The sequence below is a fragment of the Amphiura filiformis genome, chromosome 1 (genome assembly GCF_039555335.1).
Source record: "Amphiura filiformis chromosome 1, Afil_fr2py, whole genome shotgun sequence".
Classification (NCBI taxonomy): Eukaryota; Metazoa; Echinodermata; class Ophiuroidea; order Amphilepidida; family Amphiuridae; genus Amphiura; species Amphiura filiformis.
This window is the reverse complement of record NC_092628.1, coordinates 64,364,982-64,381,543: the sequence shown is the minus strand read 5'-3', so window position 1 is coordinate 64,381,543 and position 16,562 is coordinate 64,364,982. Positions and strand designations below refer to the sequence as shown.

Here is a 16,562-nt window from a genome sequence, read left to right as displayed (position 1 = left end):
GCTGAAACAGCCTGTAGTACAAAGATGATATCAGGGTGGCCCAAAAGCAAAGTAAAATTTACCCAATACTAGTATTTGTATTAAGTCGATCGGGATAAAAGCCCAGTTATTTCGAATGTTGTATGTTTGTTTGTTTTTAATGATCTTCCCGTAGGAACTCGACAACGACCCATAATAGGAGAGGACGGATACTCGGATTGCACAAGCTTGACACCAGTTTATATAGGCCTAAACCAACTATAGGGCCTACACTGGGCTATAGTACGCTTAATCCCAAATACTAATAATATTCCTATAATAATTATAATACTTCTACTACTACTAATAATAATAACACTAATAATATAATAATAATAATAATAATAATAATAATAATAATAATAATAATAATAATAATAATAATAATAATAATAATAATAATAATAATTCATTATTATTATTATTATTATTATTATTATTATTATTATTATAATTATAAAAAAAAAAAAAAAAACATAAAACAATAAATTGAGAATGAGTACATGTAGCTGACACAATAAAAATGCCAGTGAGTCAGTCAGGTGATTAGATTCCAAAGTCGACAAGTCGTGACCGTGCTTATCTGGCGGCTAACCCGGTACAAAGTTTATTTTGTCTATTTGTTAATTGTGGCTTGCTCATTAATTGTTTAATTATTTGCATTCCTTTCTTCTTATGACACCAGTTACGCAGGCAACAAATAACAAGTACTAAAATGTTACGCAGTGTACAGAGGTAAAAACTGTCTCCCAAGTTGTAAGAACTCTTGAAAAACTCTTATTTATTTTGTGCATTGATTACAGTGATCTTACCTGAGCTGAGAGTCATGCACAAATTTCGTTGCGCTGCGCTACAATGATTATAGTGAATGACAAGTATATTTGCCTAATCTTTACAATTCTTCCAGCACAGTTCAATAAGTACCGGCTCGCCATATACCTGTGTACACAGACAATAAGTTGCACAATACGTTTAGAAGACTAAAGAGTTCCTGTACATGCTTGTGGTGGGAACAAATCAACTGACTATAACTTTTGACCTGATGCATGGCTCTATTAAAAATGGAACAGTAAATTGAAATTAAACATGGCATCTAAAGCGCTGAACAATAGGAAGAAGAAGGAGGAAAGAGAACAAGGAAAAGCCAATCGCAACAAGAAAAAACAAGTTTTTGACGCCGAAGATGATGATAAAAATTGCCCAGTGTTTTCAGTGCAATACTTAGGCAAGACGCCTGCAGGTGGTGAATATGGCCGCGAATATATAACCGAACCTGTGGAAACGTTGTTACGATTACGGGACAGAAGACCAAAGCAGCAAGACTCAGCTTTACATATATCTGAGAAAGGCTTTCATTTCTTAGACAAGAACGGACCATTTGGTAAAGAAAAGCACGTTCTTATACCAATACATCATATATGCTATGGAGTAGCTGATGAAAAACATCCTCATGTGTTTGCTATCATTACAAGAACTGATTCAAGCTCAGAAAACAGCTTGTTTGACTGCCATGCATTTTGGTGTGGTCATAAGAAGACTGCACAAGAAGTCACTTATTGGCTTCTGAAGACATTCCTTCGAGTTTTTAACGACTTGCAGAAAAAACGAAAAGAGAGACAAGAACGAAAATTACGCAAACAAACAGAAGCTACACTAGGAGTCCCTGTAGCACCATCGCCACCAACATCTCCTGATGGTCTGAGGGACCTCGCTATGTACTCCGTTATCTTTGAAGGACCTTCTCCCAAAGGACACGGTGCAGCTGTGAGACTGACTAGAAACAGTAGACCACAGACAGTCGGAAGTGCAAATCCTACCAAACATCGTATCCCTCCTGATGCAGCTGACTATCCAAGTGTCGCAAGTAATTCGGGGTATCCAACTCAGCGTTCTCCAGCAACTCAACCTAATCCTTCATTAGCACAGATGCGAGGTATGGACCCTCCACCTGTAACAGTCCTGCCACCAACTGAAGATGACGAACAATTCAATCCTCATGAACCAAGACCTATAACAATAGTGCCTGGTAGATCTCAAAGTCTAAACATGCGAGGCCAGTATGCTAATTTGAATGGTCACCATCCTGCAACTGAATACCCGCAACCTAATCTTCCATCTGCTATGGGACCCAATAACGCCCATCTGCTTTCTCCGCCCGGTTCACGGACACGATATGAGAAGAGACCTGGTTCTCGGACTTCATCTGGTCTTTCTCCATCAGGTTCAGGAAGCTCTAGTGGCTCGATGACGCGAGATAGCAATAAAGATGGGGATTTTATTTTCATTGACATGCTCCAAGAAGCATTTTCAGATATTGGGGTTGGAGACTCTGCTTCTCGCATTGGGCCACGCGTGGGTAAGAGTCCGTGGAAGTTTGGACGCGGCGGCCGTAGACAATCGACAGGGAGTGGTAGTAATCCTCTTGAAAAACTTACGAGCGAGGACATCGAGAGGAGAATTCGTAAATGGCTTGAAGGTGATGAGCCTAACAATAATATTCCAGGGAATGGTTACAGCGAGTTTCAAAACTCTTCTGTCAGTCAGGGACCTGTGTTCCATCATCGTAGTGGTAGCAGGGTCTCATCATCTGCAGCTAGTGGTTCAAGTACCCCTTCCACACATGCAAGTGGGACATATGGTGGAGCTGAGGATAAACACTATTTCTGATAAGATTTTCACCTTGTAGAACTACATAATAGCATTACGTTCTGCTAAGTTTCCGAAGGTCTATACTTCAAAAGCAAAGTAACTGGTTCCGATCCTGAAAGTAGTCAAGCCTGGTTAGTTCTCACGCTCTGACTTCTGAGAAATGAGGGCTTGTTCCAAAAAAGTCGAGAATTCCAGGATTAAGGTTTTGATGGGTTTTTTGGTGATATGACTACCGTAAAACCTCGTCTACAAGCATATAGAGTGCCTCTGATAAAAGCGAAATTATTACAGGCGCCTTTATGGAGTTTGAGCAAATAAATTACAGATCCAAGCATATACAAACAAGTATTATTGTAAGACCAATCTATTGTATTGAAATATTTACGTTTGTTTCGTATTAATATTCTTTCATCAAAACACTTTATATGCTTATAGATGAGGTTTTTACGGTATTGGTATGAACAGAAAACAGAAGGGTAAGCAGTTGCATACCCAGGGGAGCAGGGGGAGATAAAATGAGGACGTCAAAGAGTATATATGTCATTAAAATGACTAAAGATGGGACAAACAAAAACAAATGGGGACGAATATTTGGTTTGCTCACACACTAAAAGCTGGCTCCGCTGCTGAGGATTAGAAAGTAAATAATATGCTGTAAAAATGGTGTCTTAGCAATATAGTGTCTTGCAATGAGACATGTCTTCAATAATCTAAAACTAAAGACGGAGGAAAAGACCATGAATCTTGTCTGTTCAAACACTATAACATGTTAATGCCGTTTTGAGGTAATTCTCTACGTAAGAGCATAAGAAATTATTTTGTAACTTTTAAGATACAAAGTAATGTATGCAAAAAACAAAATTATGTAAGACGTGTCAATTAAACTCGGTTTGAGACACGTCTTGATTTTGTGTCTTGCTATGTCTCAATTGAGCATACCTTGTGTCTTCAGCCAATGCACCATTTTTTTGCTCTTGAAGACATGTGTATTTGCAAGACATTGTTGCCATGGTTGGCGAACCCTTTGGTCGAACCCTTGCCAAGATACTGAGTTTTACAGTGTGTTCTTAATTTGATTCTTGGAACAACTGGGCTGTTCCAATTGAAATCCATACACCCCCTACACCTTAATCATTCACACAGGGAGTGTGAATTTCATATGGCGTTAATACCTGGATGGGTGATTCTGTTTGAAATCTATATCCCCTGCGTGGGAGATTAAGGTTATGTCTTCCATAGGAGCTCATAGGGGCGTATGGATTTCAACTGGAATACCCCAAATTTGTTGGGAACGAAATAATGTTCTTTCAAAATCAGATGTTAAAATTAATCTGAATTTGAATTTTATGCAAAATCTTGATTCATAATGCTTATAAATATTTTATGTTTTGTAGCGAACCTGTATTTTAATAGTATGTTTAATATTTTTAATTGAATATCACTGTGACCGGCTTTTCCTCGTTACCGTGTTTTAAATAGCGCTATTTTGAGAGATAAATAGATCTTTTTTTTTAATATGCTATTTTACTATAAATTATTTTTGATATCGCCAGTCATATGCATCATAAATTCGATCATAAACAAATAAATACGCGCACCCATCTGTTGCAGATCCCCCTCCCCAACACTTTTTGGTAAAATGTTCCATTTTTGGTTGTTTTAGCCACTTTTTGACAATTCAGACCAAATGTATTTGTCCGGTATAGGTTGGTTTTGCCAGTTAAAGTGTTTTTGTTTGTGGATTATTGTTCTACGGGCGGTATCAAAATCAGATTCCGATGGGTGTAAAATTGTGCACCCCTGGGCAATTTGAAATATCGAAGGTCAAAATTAAAAACTTGTCCAATTTTGTCAAAACCTATAATGTCAAAGTGTTTCTCTCGTCATACGGATTAGGAAAATATATATGGTCACATCGTTGTGGAATTATGAGCAAAAAGGTCAAAGGTTAAATAGAGAACTCCACAGGGGTTGAAATAGAAATTTTTTCAAATATTGATGAAAGTAGTCTCAAATGGTTATACAACAACTCCAATAAAGAATAGTTTGAACCACCTATGACCAATTGCCTAGTAGGTAACACATCAAAATAGGTCATTGCCAATTGAGTCCTATACTGAGAGCTACTGGGGAACTGATGTTGACCTCTGGTACTTCCCTGAATGGCTATACCTGGGTAATGAGTCGCTACAGTTGGTTATAAAGTCTATTCTTTATTAGATTGAGATCGGTGCCAACAATTTGAGACCATTTTCATCAAAATTGGAGTATTTGATCTCTTTCAGCCCCTGTGACTCTTGGCTTATAACTCCTAAATAATAGGTCTGAGGTGGGTCAAACTTTACACTATCTGAATCCTTAGGATAAGAGGAACATTTTGGTATGAGTTTAAAAAAACAACTTATAATTTACGCAGTTTATACGTGCTATACTGCATGACTGATAGCGGGTCACAAAGGCTTTTAATATATCATCGAGATAAATATGTTCATAACAATTACAATATATATTATGCCTATAACTTGAATAATATTATCGTACAACAAAATATAAAATTATGGGAAATTGCCTAATCAAATAATGATAAAGTTGACTTTTGAACCTTAAAATAGCTCTTTTGATTGTTTAACGGTAGTCCGTTTTATTTGCCAATAAACACGAATTGCATATTCGGCATTTGGACCTTGTTCTTCCACAACTATGGTTCCCATGCTATTGTTTGCACATTGTATAACATTACAAGTTAAGGTTATTAATTATTTTAAACTGTTGTGATTTGGTAGTTCACTGTATCTTACGAATGGTAGTGAGCTTTGGCAAAAACAGCATTGCTCAATTCATAGCAAGCGTGTAGAAGAATTAAAATATCACAGATATACTTTTATAGGTGCTGCGGTTCTTGAGTTACGTTGTAAAGAGGGCTGAAACAACAAAACTTTTGTAAAACGTACATAACTCATTAACAACAATAAATTAAGCAGAATGAACTTTTGCAAAACACCAAAGTGTTATTTTTCAATAATATATTGATTCAGATAATGAAAATCGATTTTTTGGCTGCTTCGACCAACAATACCTCGTATAACCTTAAAGCTTTGTATTCCAAATGAAAGCTTTTTTTATAGTAGCCGTGGAAAAGTTGTTTAATTAACCAGGGGCTGATTTGTTTTGTGTTTGTATGCCTTTTGTTTCTTCTTAATGTCCCATCTGCTCAGAATCTATTTTTGATTTGATCGAAAATGTGATGTGCAATTTGAAACATATTTTTACCTCAAAATCTAATAACAATTAAAATAAAAACATGATAGACGTGAACATAAAAACTACGTATGGCGTCCATCGATCTTCAAATATAGTATTAAGGGACCGTTCAATATGTACGCCAAGGGGACTGGAAGTTTTGACAAAAAAATCAACAAAAATGTTGTGTTCCCCCTCGCGTCCGCTCAAAATGTTTGGACCCCCCCCCCCCTTGTTATCCTCTTTTCTCCACTGATTTAAAACTTGACCTTCACTCTTTTTGGTTCAGTAAAATGCCCCCTTTAAAATTCTCACTCCCCCATAGCCGTAAATAGTGAACGGTCTGTAAGTTGAGTCTATAACACGTTCGAATCTACATGCATGCGTAACATAATGATACTAACAGGTTTTTATCAGGTGTTGTTATTAAAATAGACAAATTGTCTCGAGACAGCAGGAAAGCACAACAACGCAAAGAATAGACTCCGCATTGCCCCCACGATCATGAGGACCATTTAATACACATAAGCTTATTTATAATAATTTCACAATCTCATAGAAATTAAGACTATATTGAGATAATAACAGATTTCATATCAATTAAACAAATTATATACATTGAGATGATTAATTGCAGCAAGCATTTGGAATTATTTATCATCTTCATATAAATCAATAAATACACAAATTATTGGAAAAATGTGTACAAGCCAACCATACAGGCTGGACAAACAAAAGTTGACTTCTGAATCACATTTAACCAAATTTCATCTTAAGCAAATCTTAAGCATATCTTAAACAGATACATCTTTGGATCAAACAGAGGATTGGATTGGAAAACAGCATTTTTAACCGCAATTAAATAATTAGAAATCTCCAAAAGAATAAACAATGCCAACACTAGCAAACGAACATTTTGTATTCAGCAAGATACGGCATCAATGCTTAAACCATTTACTGATATATAATCCACTGGTATTGACAACCAAGTAAATAAAGATACTCCAAATAAGCAACAAAGCATTTATAACCCTGGTATAAAAACGCAGCAGAAAGGGAGGAAAGCATGAAGGCAACCAATAGCCCACTATAAAACGCAGTAGAAAGTGGAGACAATCTACTGACGAGATTCTTCAGGTTTCGAAGAAACTCCGTAACACATTCAAACACCATAAAACGCAGTAGAAAGTGGAGACAATCTACCGACGAGATTCTTCAGGTTTCGAAGAAACTCCGTAACACATTCAAACACCATAAAACGCAGTAGAAAGTGGAGACAATCTACAGACGAGATTCTTCAGGTTTTGAAGAAAATCCTTAACACATCCAGGCACCATTAAACGCAGTAGAAAGTGGAGACAATCTACTGACGAGATTCTTCAGGTTTCGAAGAAACTCCGTAACACATTCAAACACCATAAAACGCAGTAGAAAGTGGAGACAATCTACCGACGAGATTCTTCAGGTTTCGAAGAAACTCCGTAACACATTCAAACACCATAAAACGCAGTAGAAAGTGGAGACAATCTACAGACGAGATTCTTCAGGTTTTGAAGAAAATCCTTAACACAACCAGGCACCATTAAACGCAGTAGAAAGTGGAGACAATCTACTGACGAGATTCTTCAGGTTTCGAAGAAACTCCGTAACACATTCAAACACCATAAAACGCAGTAGAAAGTGGAGACAATCTACAGACGAGATTCTTCAGGTTTTGAAGAAAATCCTTAACACATCCAAGCACCATAAAACGCAGTAGAAAGTGGAGACAATCTACAGACGAGATTCTTCAGGTTTTGAAGAAAATCCTTAACACAACCAGGCACCATTAAACGCAGTAGAAAGTGGAGACAATCTACTGACGAGATTCTTCAGGTTTCGAAGAAACTCCGTAACACATTCAAACACCATAAAACGCAGTAGAAAGTGGAGACAATCTACAGACGAGATTCTTCAGGTTTTGAAGAAAATCCTTAACACATCCAAGCACCATAAAACGCAGTAGAAAGTGGAGACAATCTACCGACGAGATTCTTCAGGTTTTGAAGAAACTCCATAACACATTCAAACACCATAAAACGCAGTAGAAAGTGGAGACAATCTACAGACGAGATTCTTCAGGTTTCGAAGAAACTCCGTAACACATTCAAACACCATAAAACGCAGTAGAAAGTGGAGACAATCTACAGACGAGATTCTTCAGGTTTTGAAGAAAATCCTTAACACATCCAGGCACCATTAAACGCAGTAGAAAGTGGAGACAATCTACTGACGAGATTCTTCAGGTTTCGAAGAAACTCCGTAACACATTCAAACACCATAAAACGCAGTAGAAAGTGGAGACAATCTACAGACGAGATTCTTCAGGTTTTGAAGAAAATCCGTAACACATCCAAGCACCATAAAACGCAGTAGAAAGTGGAGACAATCTACCGACGAGATTCTTCAGGTTTTGAAGAAACTCCATAACACATTCAAACACCATAAAACGCAGTAGAAAGTGGAGACAATCTACAGACGAGATTCTTCAGGTTTCGAAGAAACTCCGTAACACATTCAAACACCATAAAACGCAGTAGAAAGTGGAGACAATCTACAGACGAGATTCTTCAGGTTTTGAAGAAACTCCATACAAAGCATTCATTCCCCTTCTATAAAACGCAGTAGAAAGTGGAGACAATCTACTAATGATATTCTTCAAGATTTCAAGAAATTCCATACAAAGCCTCTTTTAAGCATAAAGCAGCATATTTGGACATACCATTTTATTGGAGTATCTTTAACCATATTTAGTTACTGAATCACCCTTCCAGCTTTTGGGAGGGTGGGTGGGATTTTTGGTCCATCAAGATCGAAGGAACAATTGCAAGTGCATCACTAGGAGAACTATGGACATAACAAAGGAATTAAAAAATAAGACGGGAGACCTGAATGGCTGCACACCACTAAAGTGACAGCTGACTGGACAGAAAAACTGAGCTTGTTGCTATAACAACATAACAACAACCCCTAAATTAAAACTGACTTGACCAGGAGACCAAAACACTTTAAGTGTACTTGAGAATGCTCAAGTGGGAATAAGAGGATAAGCCTCTACACCTAGATGCACATGACAGCCTAATGTCCCCTGCTGCTGAGACAATCTAGTTTTTAAAAGATTTGCAACTTTAAAAACGGAATTACCTTTAAGGGGTACTACACCCCTAGCCAATTTTGTGCCTATTTTTGCATTTTAATCAAAAATTATAGCGCATTGATGACAAGTAAGATATGTATATTATAGGGGCAAGGACTACAACTACTGCACTAAAAATTCAGCAACTCAAGGCAAATAGTTATTGATTTATTGATCAAAATATTGGTTTTCCCTCATTTTTGACTGTAACCCCACAACTGTCGTCTGTATTGAAATAAAATTTCCAGTGCAGTAGCTGTAGTCCTTGCCCCTAAAATATACATATCTTACTTGTCACCAATGCGCTATAATTTTTGAAAAAAATGCAAAAATAGGCACAAAATTGGGCAGGGGTGTAGTACCCCCTTATAAGAGCTTTGAATGAAATTCGTTTCTTTTTGCTATTTTATATGTCTCTTTTTAATGTTGGGTCAACTTTGACCTATTAATGTGTGCAAGCCAATTGTGGATGCGAAATATGTACGTACATGTATGTTCTTAATCATTAATGTATACATCTTATATAATTATTTTATTGTGTGTTTAAAGAATAACCATAACCACACAAAAATGTGCTATTGAGTATATAATCCTGTATAATTATAGAGAATAAAGTTTTTCTAAGGAAAATTGCACAGTATTCCTTTCACCGTGTGTGTTATAGTTATAGGGGTTTTTTTAGTATTTTGTTTTCACCTGTGATTTATTTCATTCTTTGTTTGTCGTAATTGTTCATTCCGTAATTGTTCATTCCCGTTTCTTGATTTCCCCTGTAGGCCTACTTCTTTATGCTTGGTATATATGTATTCCACACTAACTGTGTGGAGACAAGTCCCGGAGACAAGTAAAAACGAATTCGTGCTTTTGGTAACATTGCTTTTCAGATTACAACATAGACAAGTAAATATTGGCATATAATGTGTAAAGAAAACGCCATTGAGGTGAATGCAATAATACCAAATACCAACACTCGTTGTTCTGTGTAATGCATTATAAAGGAATATCCAAGGATATGCATGTAAATTAACAAACCGACCCCTTTGTTTGTTTTAAGGGGGTACTACACCCCTCAATAAATTTGTGTCTATTTTTGCATTTTTCTCAAAACTAATAACACAGTGGTAACAAAAGTTATGTATATTATAGGGGCAAGGAATCAATTACTACACTGGAATTTCAGTGACCCAAGACAAGCGGTTTGTTATTTATGATCAGAAATAAGGTACCGCTAGGATGTACCTCGTTTCCTATCATATACTGAACCGCTTGTCTTGAGTCACTGAAATTTCAGTGTAGTAATTGCATTCCTTGCCCCAATAATATACATAACTTTTGTTACCAGTGTGTAATTATTTTTTGAGAAAAATGCAAAAATAGTCACAAATTTACCACAGGGGTGTAGTACCCCCTTAATGGTGGTTGATAAATGATGTAGTGACATCCTAAATACTACTACTAGTAATTATTATGAACTCCAAATTATTGGGGTTTTGTATTTTTGTTCTGTTTTACATAGAACTGTGTAATACAAAAACGTAGCATCACACTTATCTGAACGTCAGAACAAGGCGCGCTTCAGGGATTACACTCAGTAAAACATAATTGTGTTGTGTGGGTTTGGAAGAACTGTGATTGGATGTACAGCTAGCAAATAAAATATATTGTTCGCAGGTGCGCGGTTAGATCAATCCAGTATTATTTAAGTTCGAGAAAAGGCGGGAAAATGAAGCGCTTAATATCTGAATTCTATACAAATCACGTTTATTATAGTATGCGTTGTTAATGAACATCGAGAGCATCACGCGTGTACTACTATTTGCAAGTAAGTCCACTTTCTCCTTCAGTAGAGGTCATACAACAATTTACGCATTCGTCCTTAGTTTTGTTTACATTTATACATGTAATAATAATGTTATGCAGTCTAAAACCTTTTTAAACATGGTGAAGGGATAAGTCATATATATACTTAAAAGTATAAGCCTTATTATCCTTTTCCACAGGACAGCTGGTAAACATGCAAAAGCTCAACCGTGTTCGTCAGCTGACTTTCATTTGTTAACACTTACAAACACAACAACAACAACAAAACAAACAAATAAACAATCCAAAGACACAATCTGAATTATTGGGCAAAATTCAGTGTTGCTTAAATTTTGCATATTTGAATCTTTTCCTAACTTTTCATGGCGTAATATCGAAACGGTGGCCCAAAATACCAGGTGCCACGCCCCAACCCACCCCTTATGATCTGACAAATACACTTTTTGCCTGTCAACAAATCTTTGCCCCCCCCCCCTAATTTACTGCGGGGTATACATACCATAATCTTGGTTATTCCTTTTCAATAATATACAGATAACTTTTAAATGTACACAATAAAGCTTATTGGGTGCCCAGACCAAACCGTTTCGCCAATCCCTCGTCGAGCATTTATATGCTATCTTCGTTAGACAGCATATCAGTCGATATAGTATTTACAACATTATCTTTGATAGAGAACATTTTGAATGCTATCGTCGGTCAGCATTTGCATGCTATCTACAGTAGATAGTATCTGCACGCTATCTTCAGTAGATAGCATTCGCACTCTCATGATGATTGACAAGGCCCAATGGCTGGATAGTTATTCCACACCCATAGACCCACTTCTATTCCATACATTAAACGCCTCTGTACCTGCTATTGTGATCATCGTTGGCCAATCTTTTTAAACTCATCCGCTTCACCCCCCCCCACATCCCACACCCCAAATTATGCTCTTTGCCCAGTATCGGCTATTTACACCATAGGATGTTGGTTCTATATGAAAGAAATAACTGTCCTTCACCTCAGGATATTCCAGAAAACAGCAGACGATGGTATTCATGGCAGGAGGGCTCTGAACTTAACTATCACTACCCGAAAAACAGCACCTGATGATCATACCATGTAGGCTATACTATTCTGTTCTCCAACAGTTGAAGGACAATGTACAGCTGGGACATATTCACAAGAGCTTTTGAAGGACAGGACGGGCGTTAACCTAATTTTAACAACAGAACACTACGACACTATCGTATCCATACAGAAGAAGGATGAACAGCACCATGCGTCGCTGATTGTACTGTCTACGCAATCTTCTGTAGATAGCATTTAAATGTTATCTTCAGTAGATAGCATTTGTATGCTATCTAGATTTGTTTGCTATCTTCAGTATAGATGCTAAATACATGCTATCTTCAGTAGATAGCAATTATATGCTATAGATATCATTTTGATGGTATCTTTAGTATAAGTGCTCTCTTCAGTAGATAATATTTGCATGCTTTCTTCATTGGATGTCATTTTCAAATCATCTTTAGTCAGGAAATAGTATTTGACAGCTATCTTTAGTAGATAAAAATTTCATACTATTTTCAGCAGATAGCATTTGCATACTTTTTTCAGTAGATAGCATTGCATGCTTTCTGCAGATATATAATATTTTACATGCTATCTTCGGTGATGACATTTGTACATTATCCTCCTCAGTAGATAGCATTTACGCCATATCGTCAGTAACATTTGCATGTTATTTTATCTTCAGTAGATAGCATTTACATGCTTTCTTTAGCAAGTGGCATATACTTGCTATCTTCAGTAAGCTATATATCTTCAGTATATGACATTAAATGCATAAAATACTATCTTCAGTACGGTATTTTCAGCAGACAGCGTCTCAGTGGATAGTATTCAAATGCTAGGTTTAGTAGACATATGATTTGAAATAACATTTCATGCTATCTTAAGTAGATAGCATTTGTTGTCAGTAGATAGAATCTCAATAGATATCATTTACATGCTATCTTCGGCATACAGTAGATATCATCTTATAGAATTTAACTTGTTTTACGTATTTCAATGCTATCTTCAGATACCATTTTTCATGCAATCATCAGTAGATAAAATTTGCATGCTATCTTCCGTTGATAGTATTCATATGCTATAATTTGTAGATAGCTCTTGAATGCTACCTTCAGTAGATCGCATTCAAACTCTGGCGATGACTCACAAAGCCCACCGATAGGTGTATGAGGGATTAGGGTCTTTCCACACCAACTATAGATCCACTTCTGCTTTCATCTATTACTACCTGAGAATTACGGACCATTATTTTCGGATGCAAAGTACCTCATTCTGCTCATTCCTTGCCATTCTTTTTAGACTCATCCGCTATGTACATGTACCATAATAGAGGTTCTAGGCCCAATATGAAAGGAATCACTGCTGTATTTCATCCATGCATGCATGCAGGATATTAATAAAACAGATGCTGCATGGTATTCATGGCAGGGAACCTCAGAATAAAACTAGTCCTATATAGCCAACAGTAAAAGGACAGGGCCCAGCTAGAACATAAATAACTAGAAATACAGGTATCAAACATAACCAAAACAACAGCCATTAATACCGCGATGAAGTATTTATTATAGGAGGAAGCACAGAACAATGTCTCATCTTAGGTCGCTGACTGTAATGTCTACCCAAACAGTTTTGCATGTTATCCTCTGTAGATGGTATTTGCATGCTATATACGTAGATGTGTATGATGTGTATGTTATCTTCAGTAGATAACATTTATGCCCTCTTCAATAGATGGTATTACATGCTATCTTCAGTAGATAGCATTTATATGCTCTCTTCAGTAGATGGTATTTACATGCTTTCTTCAGTAGATAGCATTTAGCCTACATGCTATCTTCAGTAGATAGCATGCTCTCTTCAATAGATGGTATTTACATGCTATCTTCAGTAGATAGCATTTAGCCTACATGCTATCTTCAGTAGATAGCATTTCCATGCTCTCTTCAGTAGATGGTATTTATATGCTATCTTCAGTAGATAGCATTTAGCCTACATGCTATTTTCAGTAGATAGCATTTACATGCTATCTTCAGTAGATAGCATTTAGGCCTACATGCTATCTTCAGTAGATGGTATTTACATGCTTTCTTCTGTAGATAGCATTTATCCTATATGCTATCTTCAGCAGATAGCATTTTCAGTAGATGGCATTTACATGCTATCTTCAGTAGATGGCATTTACATGCTTTCTCCAGTAGATGGCATTTGTTTGCTATCTTCAGGCAATAACATTTATATGATTTCTTGAGTAGATGGCATTGACATGATATTTTCAGCAGATTCAATATTCAGTAGATAACATTTACATGCTATCTTCAGAAAATGGCATTTGCACTTACGTCATATCAATAAGTAGTAGATAAATAGATCGCATTCGCATGCTCATATTCCCTTTTATTTTGGTCGAAAGAATTACTACACGAAATTTCCAACACGTACATCAAGATTCAGCGTTTGATTATTTTCACATTGGGCAGGCTATTTTAGGGGAAAAGACACTGCACGTTGGCGGCAAATGGAATGTTTTAGTTATACATGTACTTTTGCCTCAATACCCAAGTAGACTACATGTTGGTTCTTGGGTGGGGTGTTGGGGGCGCGAGGGGTGTGTTCACCTCCAGTTTCTGAGATTTTAATCACTCAATTTGGTGATACATTTTTAAAAATCTAAACTAGTGACTAGTGGTGTAATATATTTTTCGTTGATATGAGGACTGGCGGTCGCCACGGGGACATTCTACAATATATCAACCAACTGGAATGAGCTGGTACCGTATTTGTCAATGCGCCAAACCCTTTCCTGGCAAATGTCCCTTTCTCTTTTTACGCCTATTCAGTTTCCTTATGTATCATTACACTGATCCCCAATGCGTTTGTTTGTTTGTTTGTTTGTTTGTTTGTTTGACATATATTCCTACAGTGGTGATTAAGCATCATTTGTTGATCTCCTGTTCCAGTGTCTGTTGTGCAATATGCTGAGCATATATGTTGTATACCCTATTGTCTTAGCTGCACGGAAGGTCTCGGGTTCGATTCCTATGTCGGTGTTAATAACAAGAAAACAGATGATGCATAGTATTCATGGCTGGAACTTCTGAATAAAACTACTCCTATAGCCAACAGTAAAAGGACAGGGACCAGCTAGAACATAACTCACAAGAAAGACAAGTATCAAACATAACCAAAACAACAGCCATTAATCCGCGATAAGTATATATTATAGGAGGAAGCACAGAGCAATGTCTCATCATCGCTGACTGTAATGTCTACCCAAACAGTTTTGCATGTTATCCTCTGCAGATGGTATTTGCATGCTATATATATAGATGTGTATGTTATCTTCAGTAGATAACATTTATGCCTTCTTCACACTTTCTTCAGGTATTACATGCTATCTTCAGTAGATAGCATTTACATGCTCTCTTCAGTAGATGGTATTTACATGTTATCTTCAGTAGATAGCATTTATGCCCTCTTCAGTAGATGGTATTTACATGCTATCTTCAGTAGATAGCATTTACATGTTCTCTTCAGTAGATGGTATTTACATGCTATCTTCAGTAGATAGCATTTAGCCTGCATGCTATCTTCAGTAGATAGCATTTACATGCTCTCTTCGTGGTGATAAAGCATCATTTGTTGATATCCTGTTCCATGCTGCATGATTGTGCATATGTTGTTATTATACCCTACTGTCTTAGCTGCGCGGAAAGTCACGGGTTCGATTCCTATGTCGGTGTATTCTCCAATTTTTTTATCTGGAGTTTACGCCGACATTTGTTAACTCGTTTGTCTTAAGTTTTAATTGTAACACATAATTTTGGGTGGGTTAAACTGCCAAAACTAAATAGCCTAGCTACATAAAATATGTAGACTTTGAAAGTGTCTCTCTCTCTCTCTCTCTCTCTCTCTAGGTGCCATATCCTAAGACGTTGGCGATCATGTCATGCCACAATTCTCTGTTATAAGCCATCTCCAGAAGCTCTGTCGCTTTATGTTCAGCTCCCCTTTCTTTTAGCCAGTCTTTCAGATTTGATAACCACATCACTCTCTTCCTGCCTCTGCTCCTTGTTCCTTCTATTCTTCCTGTCAATACTAGGTTCTCGAAACCATCCTTTCTGAGGATATGACCAAGGAATTTGAGCTGCTTAACTCTGATTTCACGTAACAGCTTCCTGTTCACATTTGCTCTTCTTAGGACATCGTCATTAGACACTTTATCAGTCCACGGGATCTTCATCATTCTTCTAAGGAACCACATCTCGCAGCTCTCCAATCTTCTTTTAATGTCTGTTGTTATTGACCATGCTTCACTTCCATACATTAATACAGGGATGACATAGCAGTTGAGTACCCGAATTCTGGTCTCCATACCGAGGGCACTGTTTTTTAGGATCTTGTCTAACTTTGAGAACGCAGACTTGAAAGTGTATCTGACTCGATTTTTGTTTTTGTTTTATTTTTTTAACCTAGCTATATACAGCTCGATGAAAGTACACACCTGGTTCACTAATGTCAAGTTAATTCTATTATGTTTTACAAAATGATAATCATATTGGTGGGAGTTATTTAAATGGGTAGGTTTTCATTTGAAATG

General features: G+C 36.9%; 1 protein-coding gene across 1 annotated transcript; it reads left to right on the top strand.

Moving 5' to 3' along the window:
* The first annotated feature begins 620 nt into the window (after positions 1-620).
* Positions 621-6,343, top strand: LOC140150953 (uncharacterized). The gene has a single exon (XM_072173114.1). It carries the CDS (start codon positions 1,105-1,107, stop codon positions 2,683-2,685), a length of 1,581 nt encoding a protein of 526 aa, XP_072029215.1. The 5' UTR covers positions 621-1,104; the 3' UTR covers positions 2,686-6,343.
* The last annotated feature ends 10,219 nt before the right edge of the window (positions 6,344-16,562 follow it).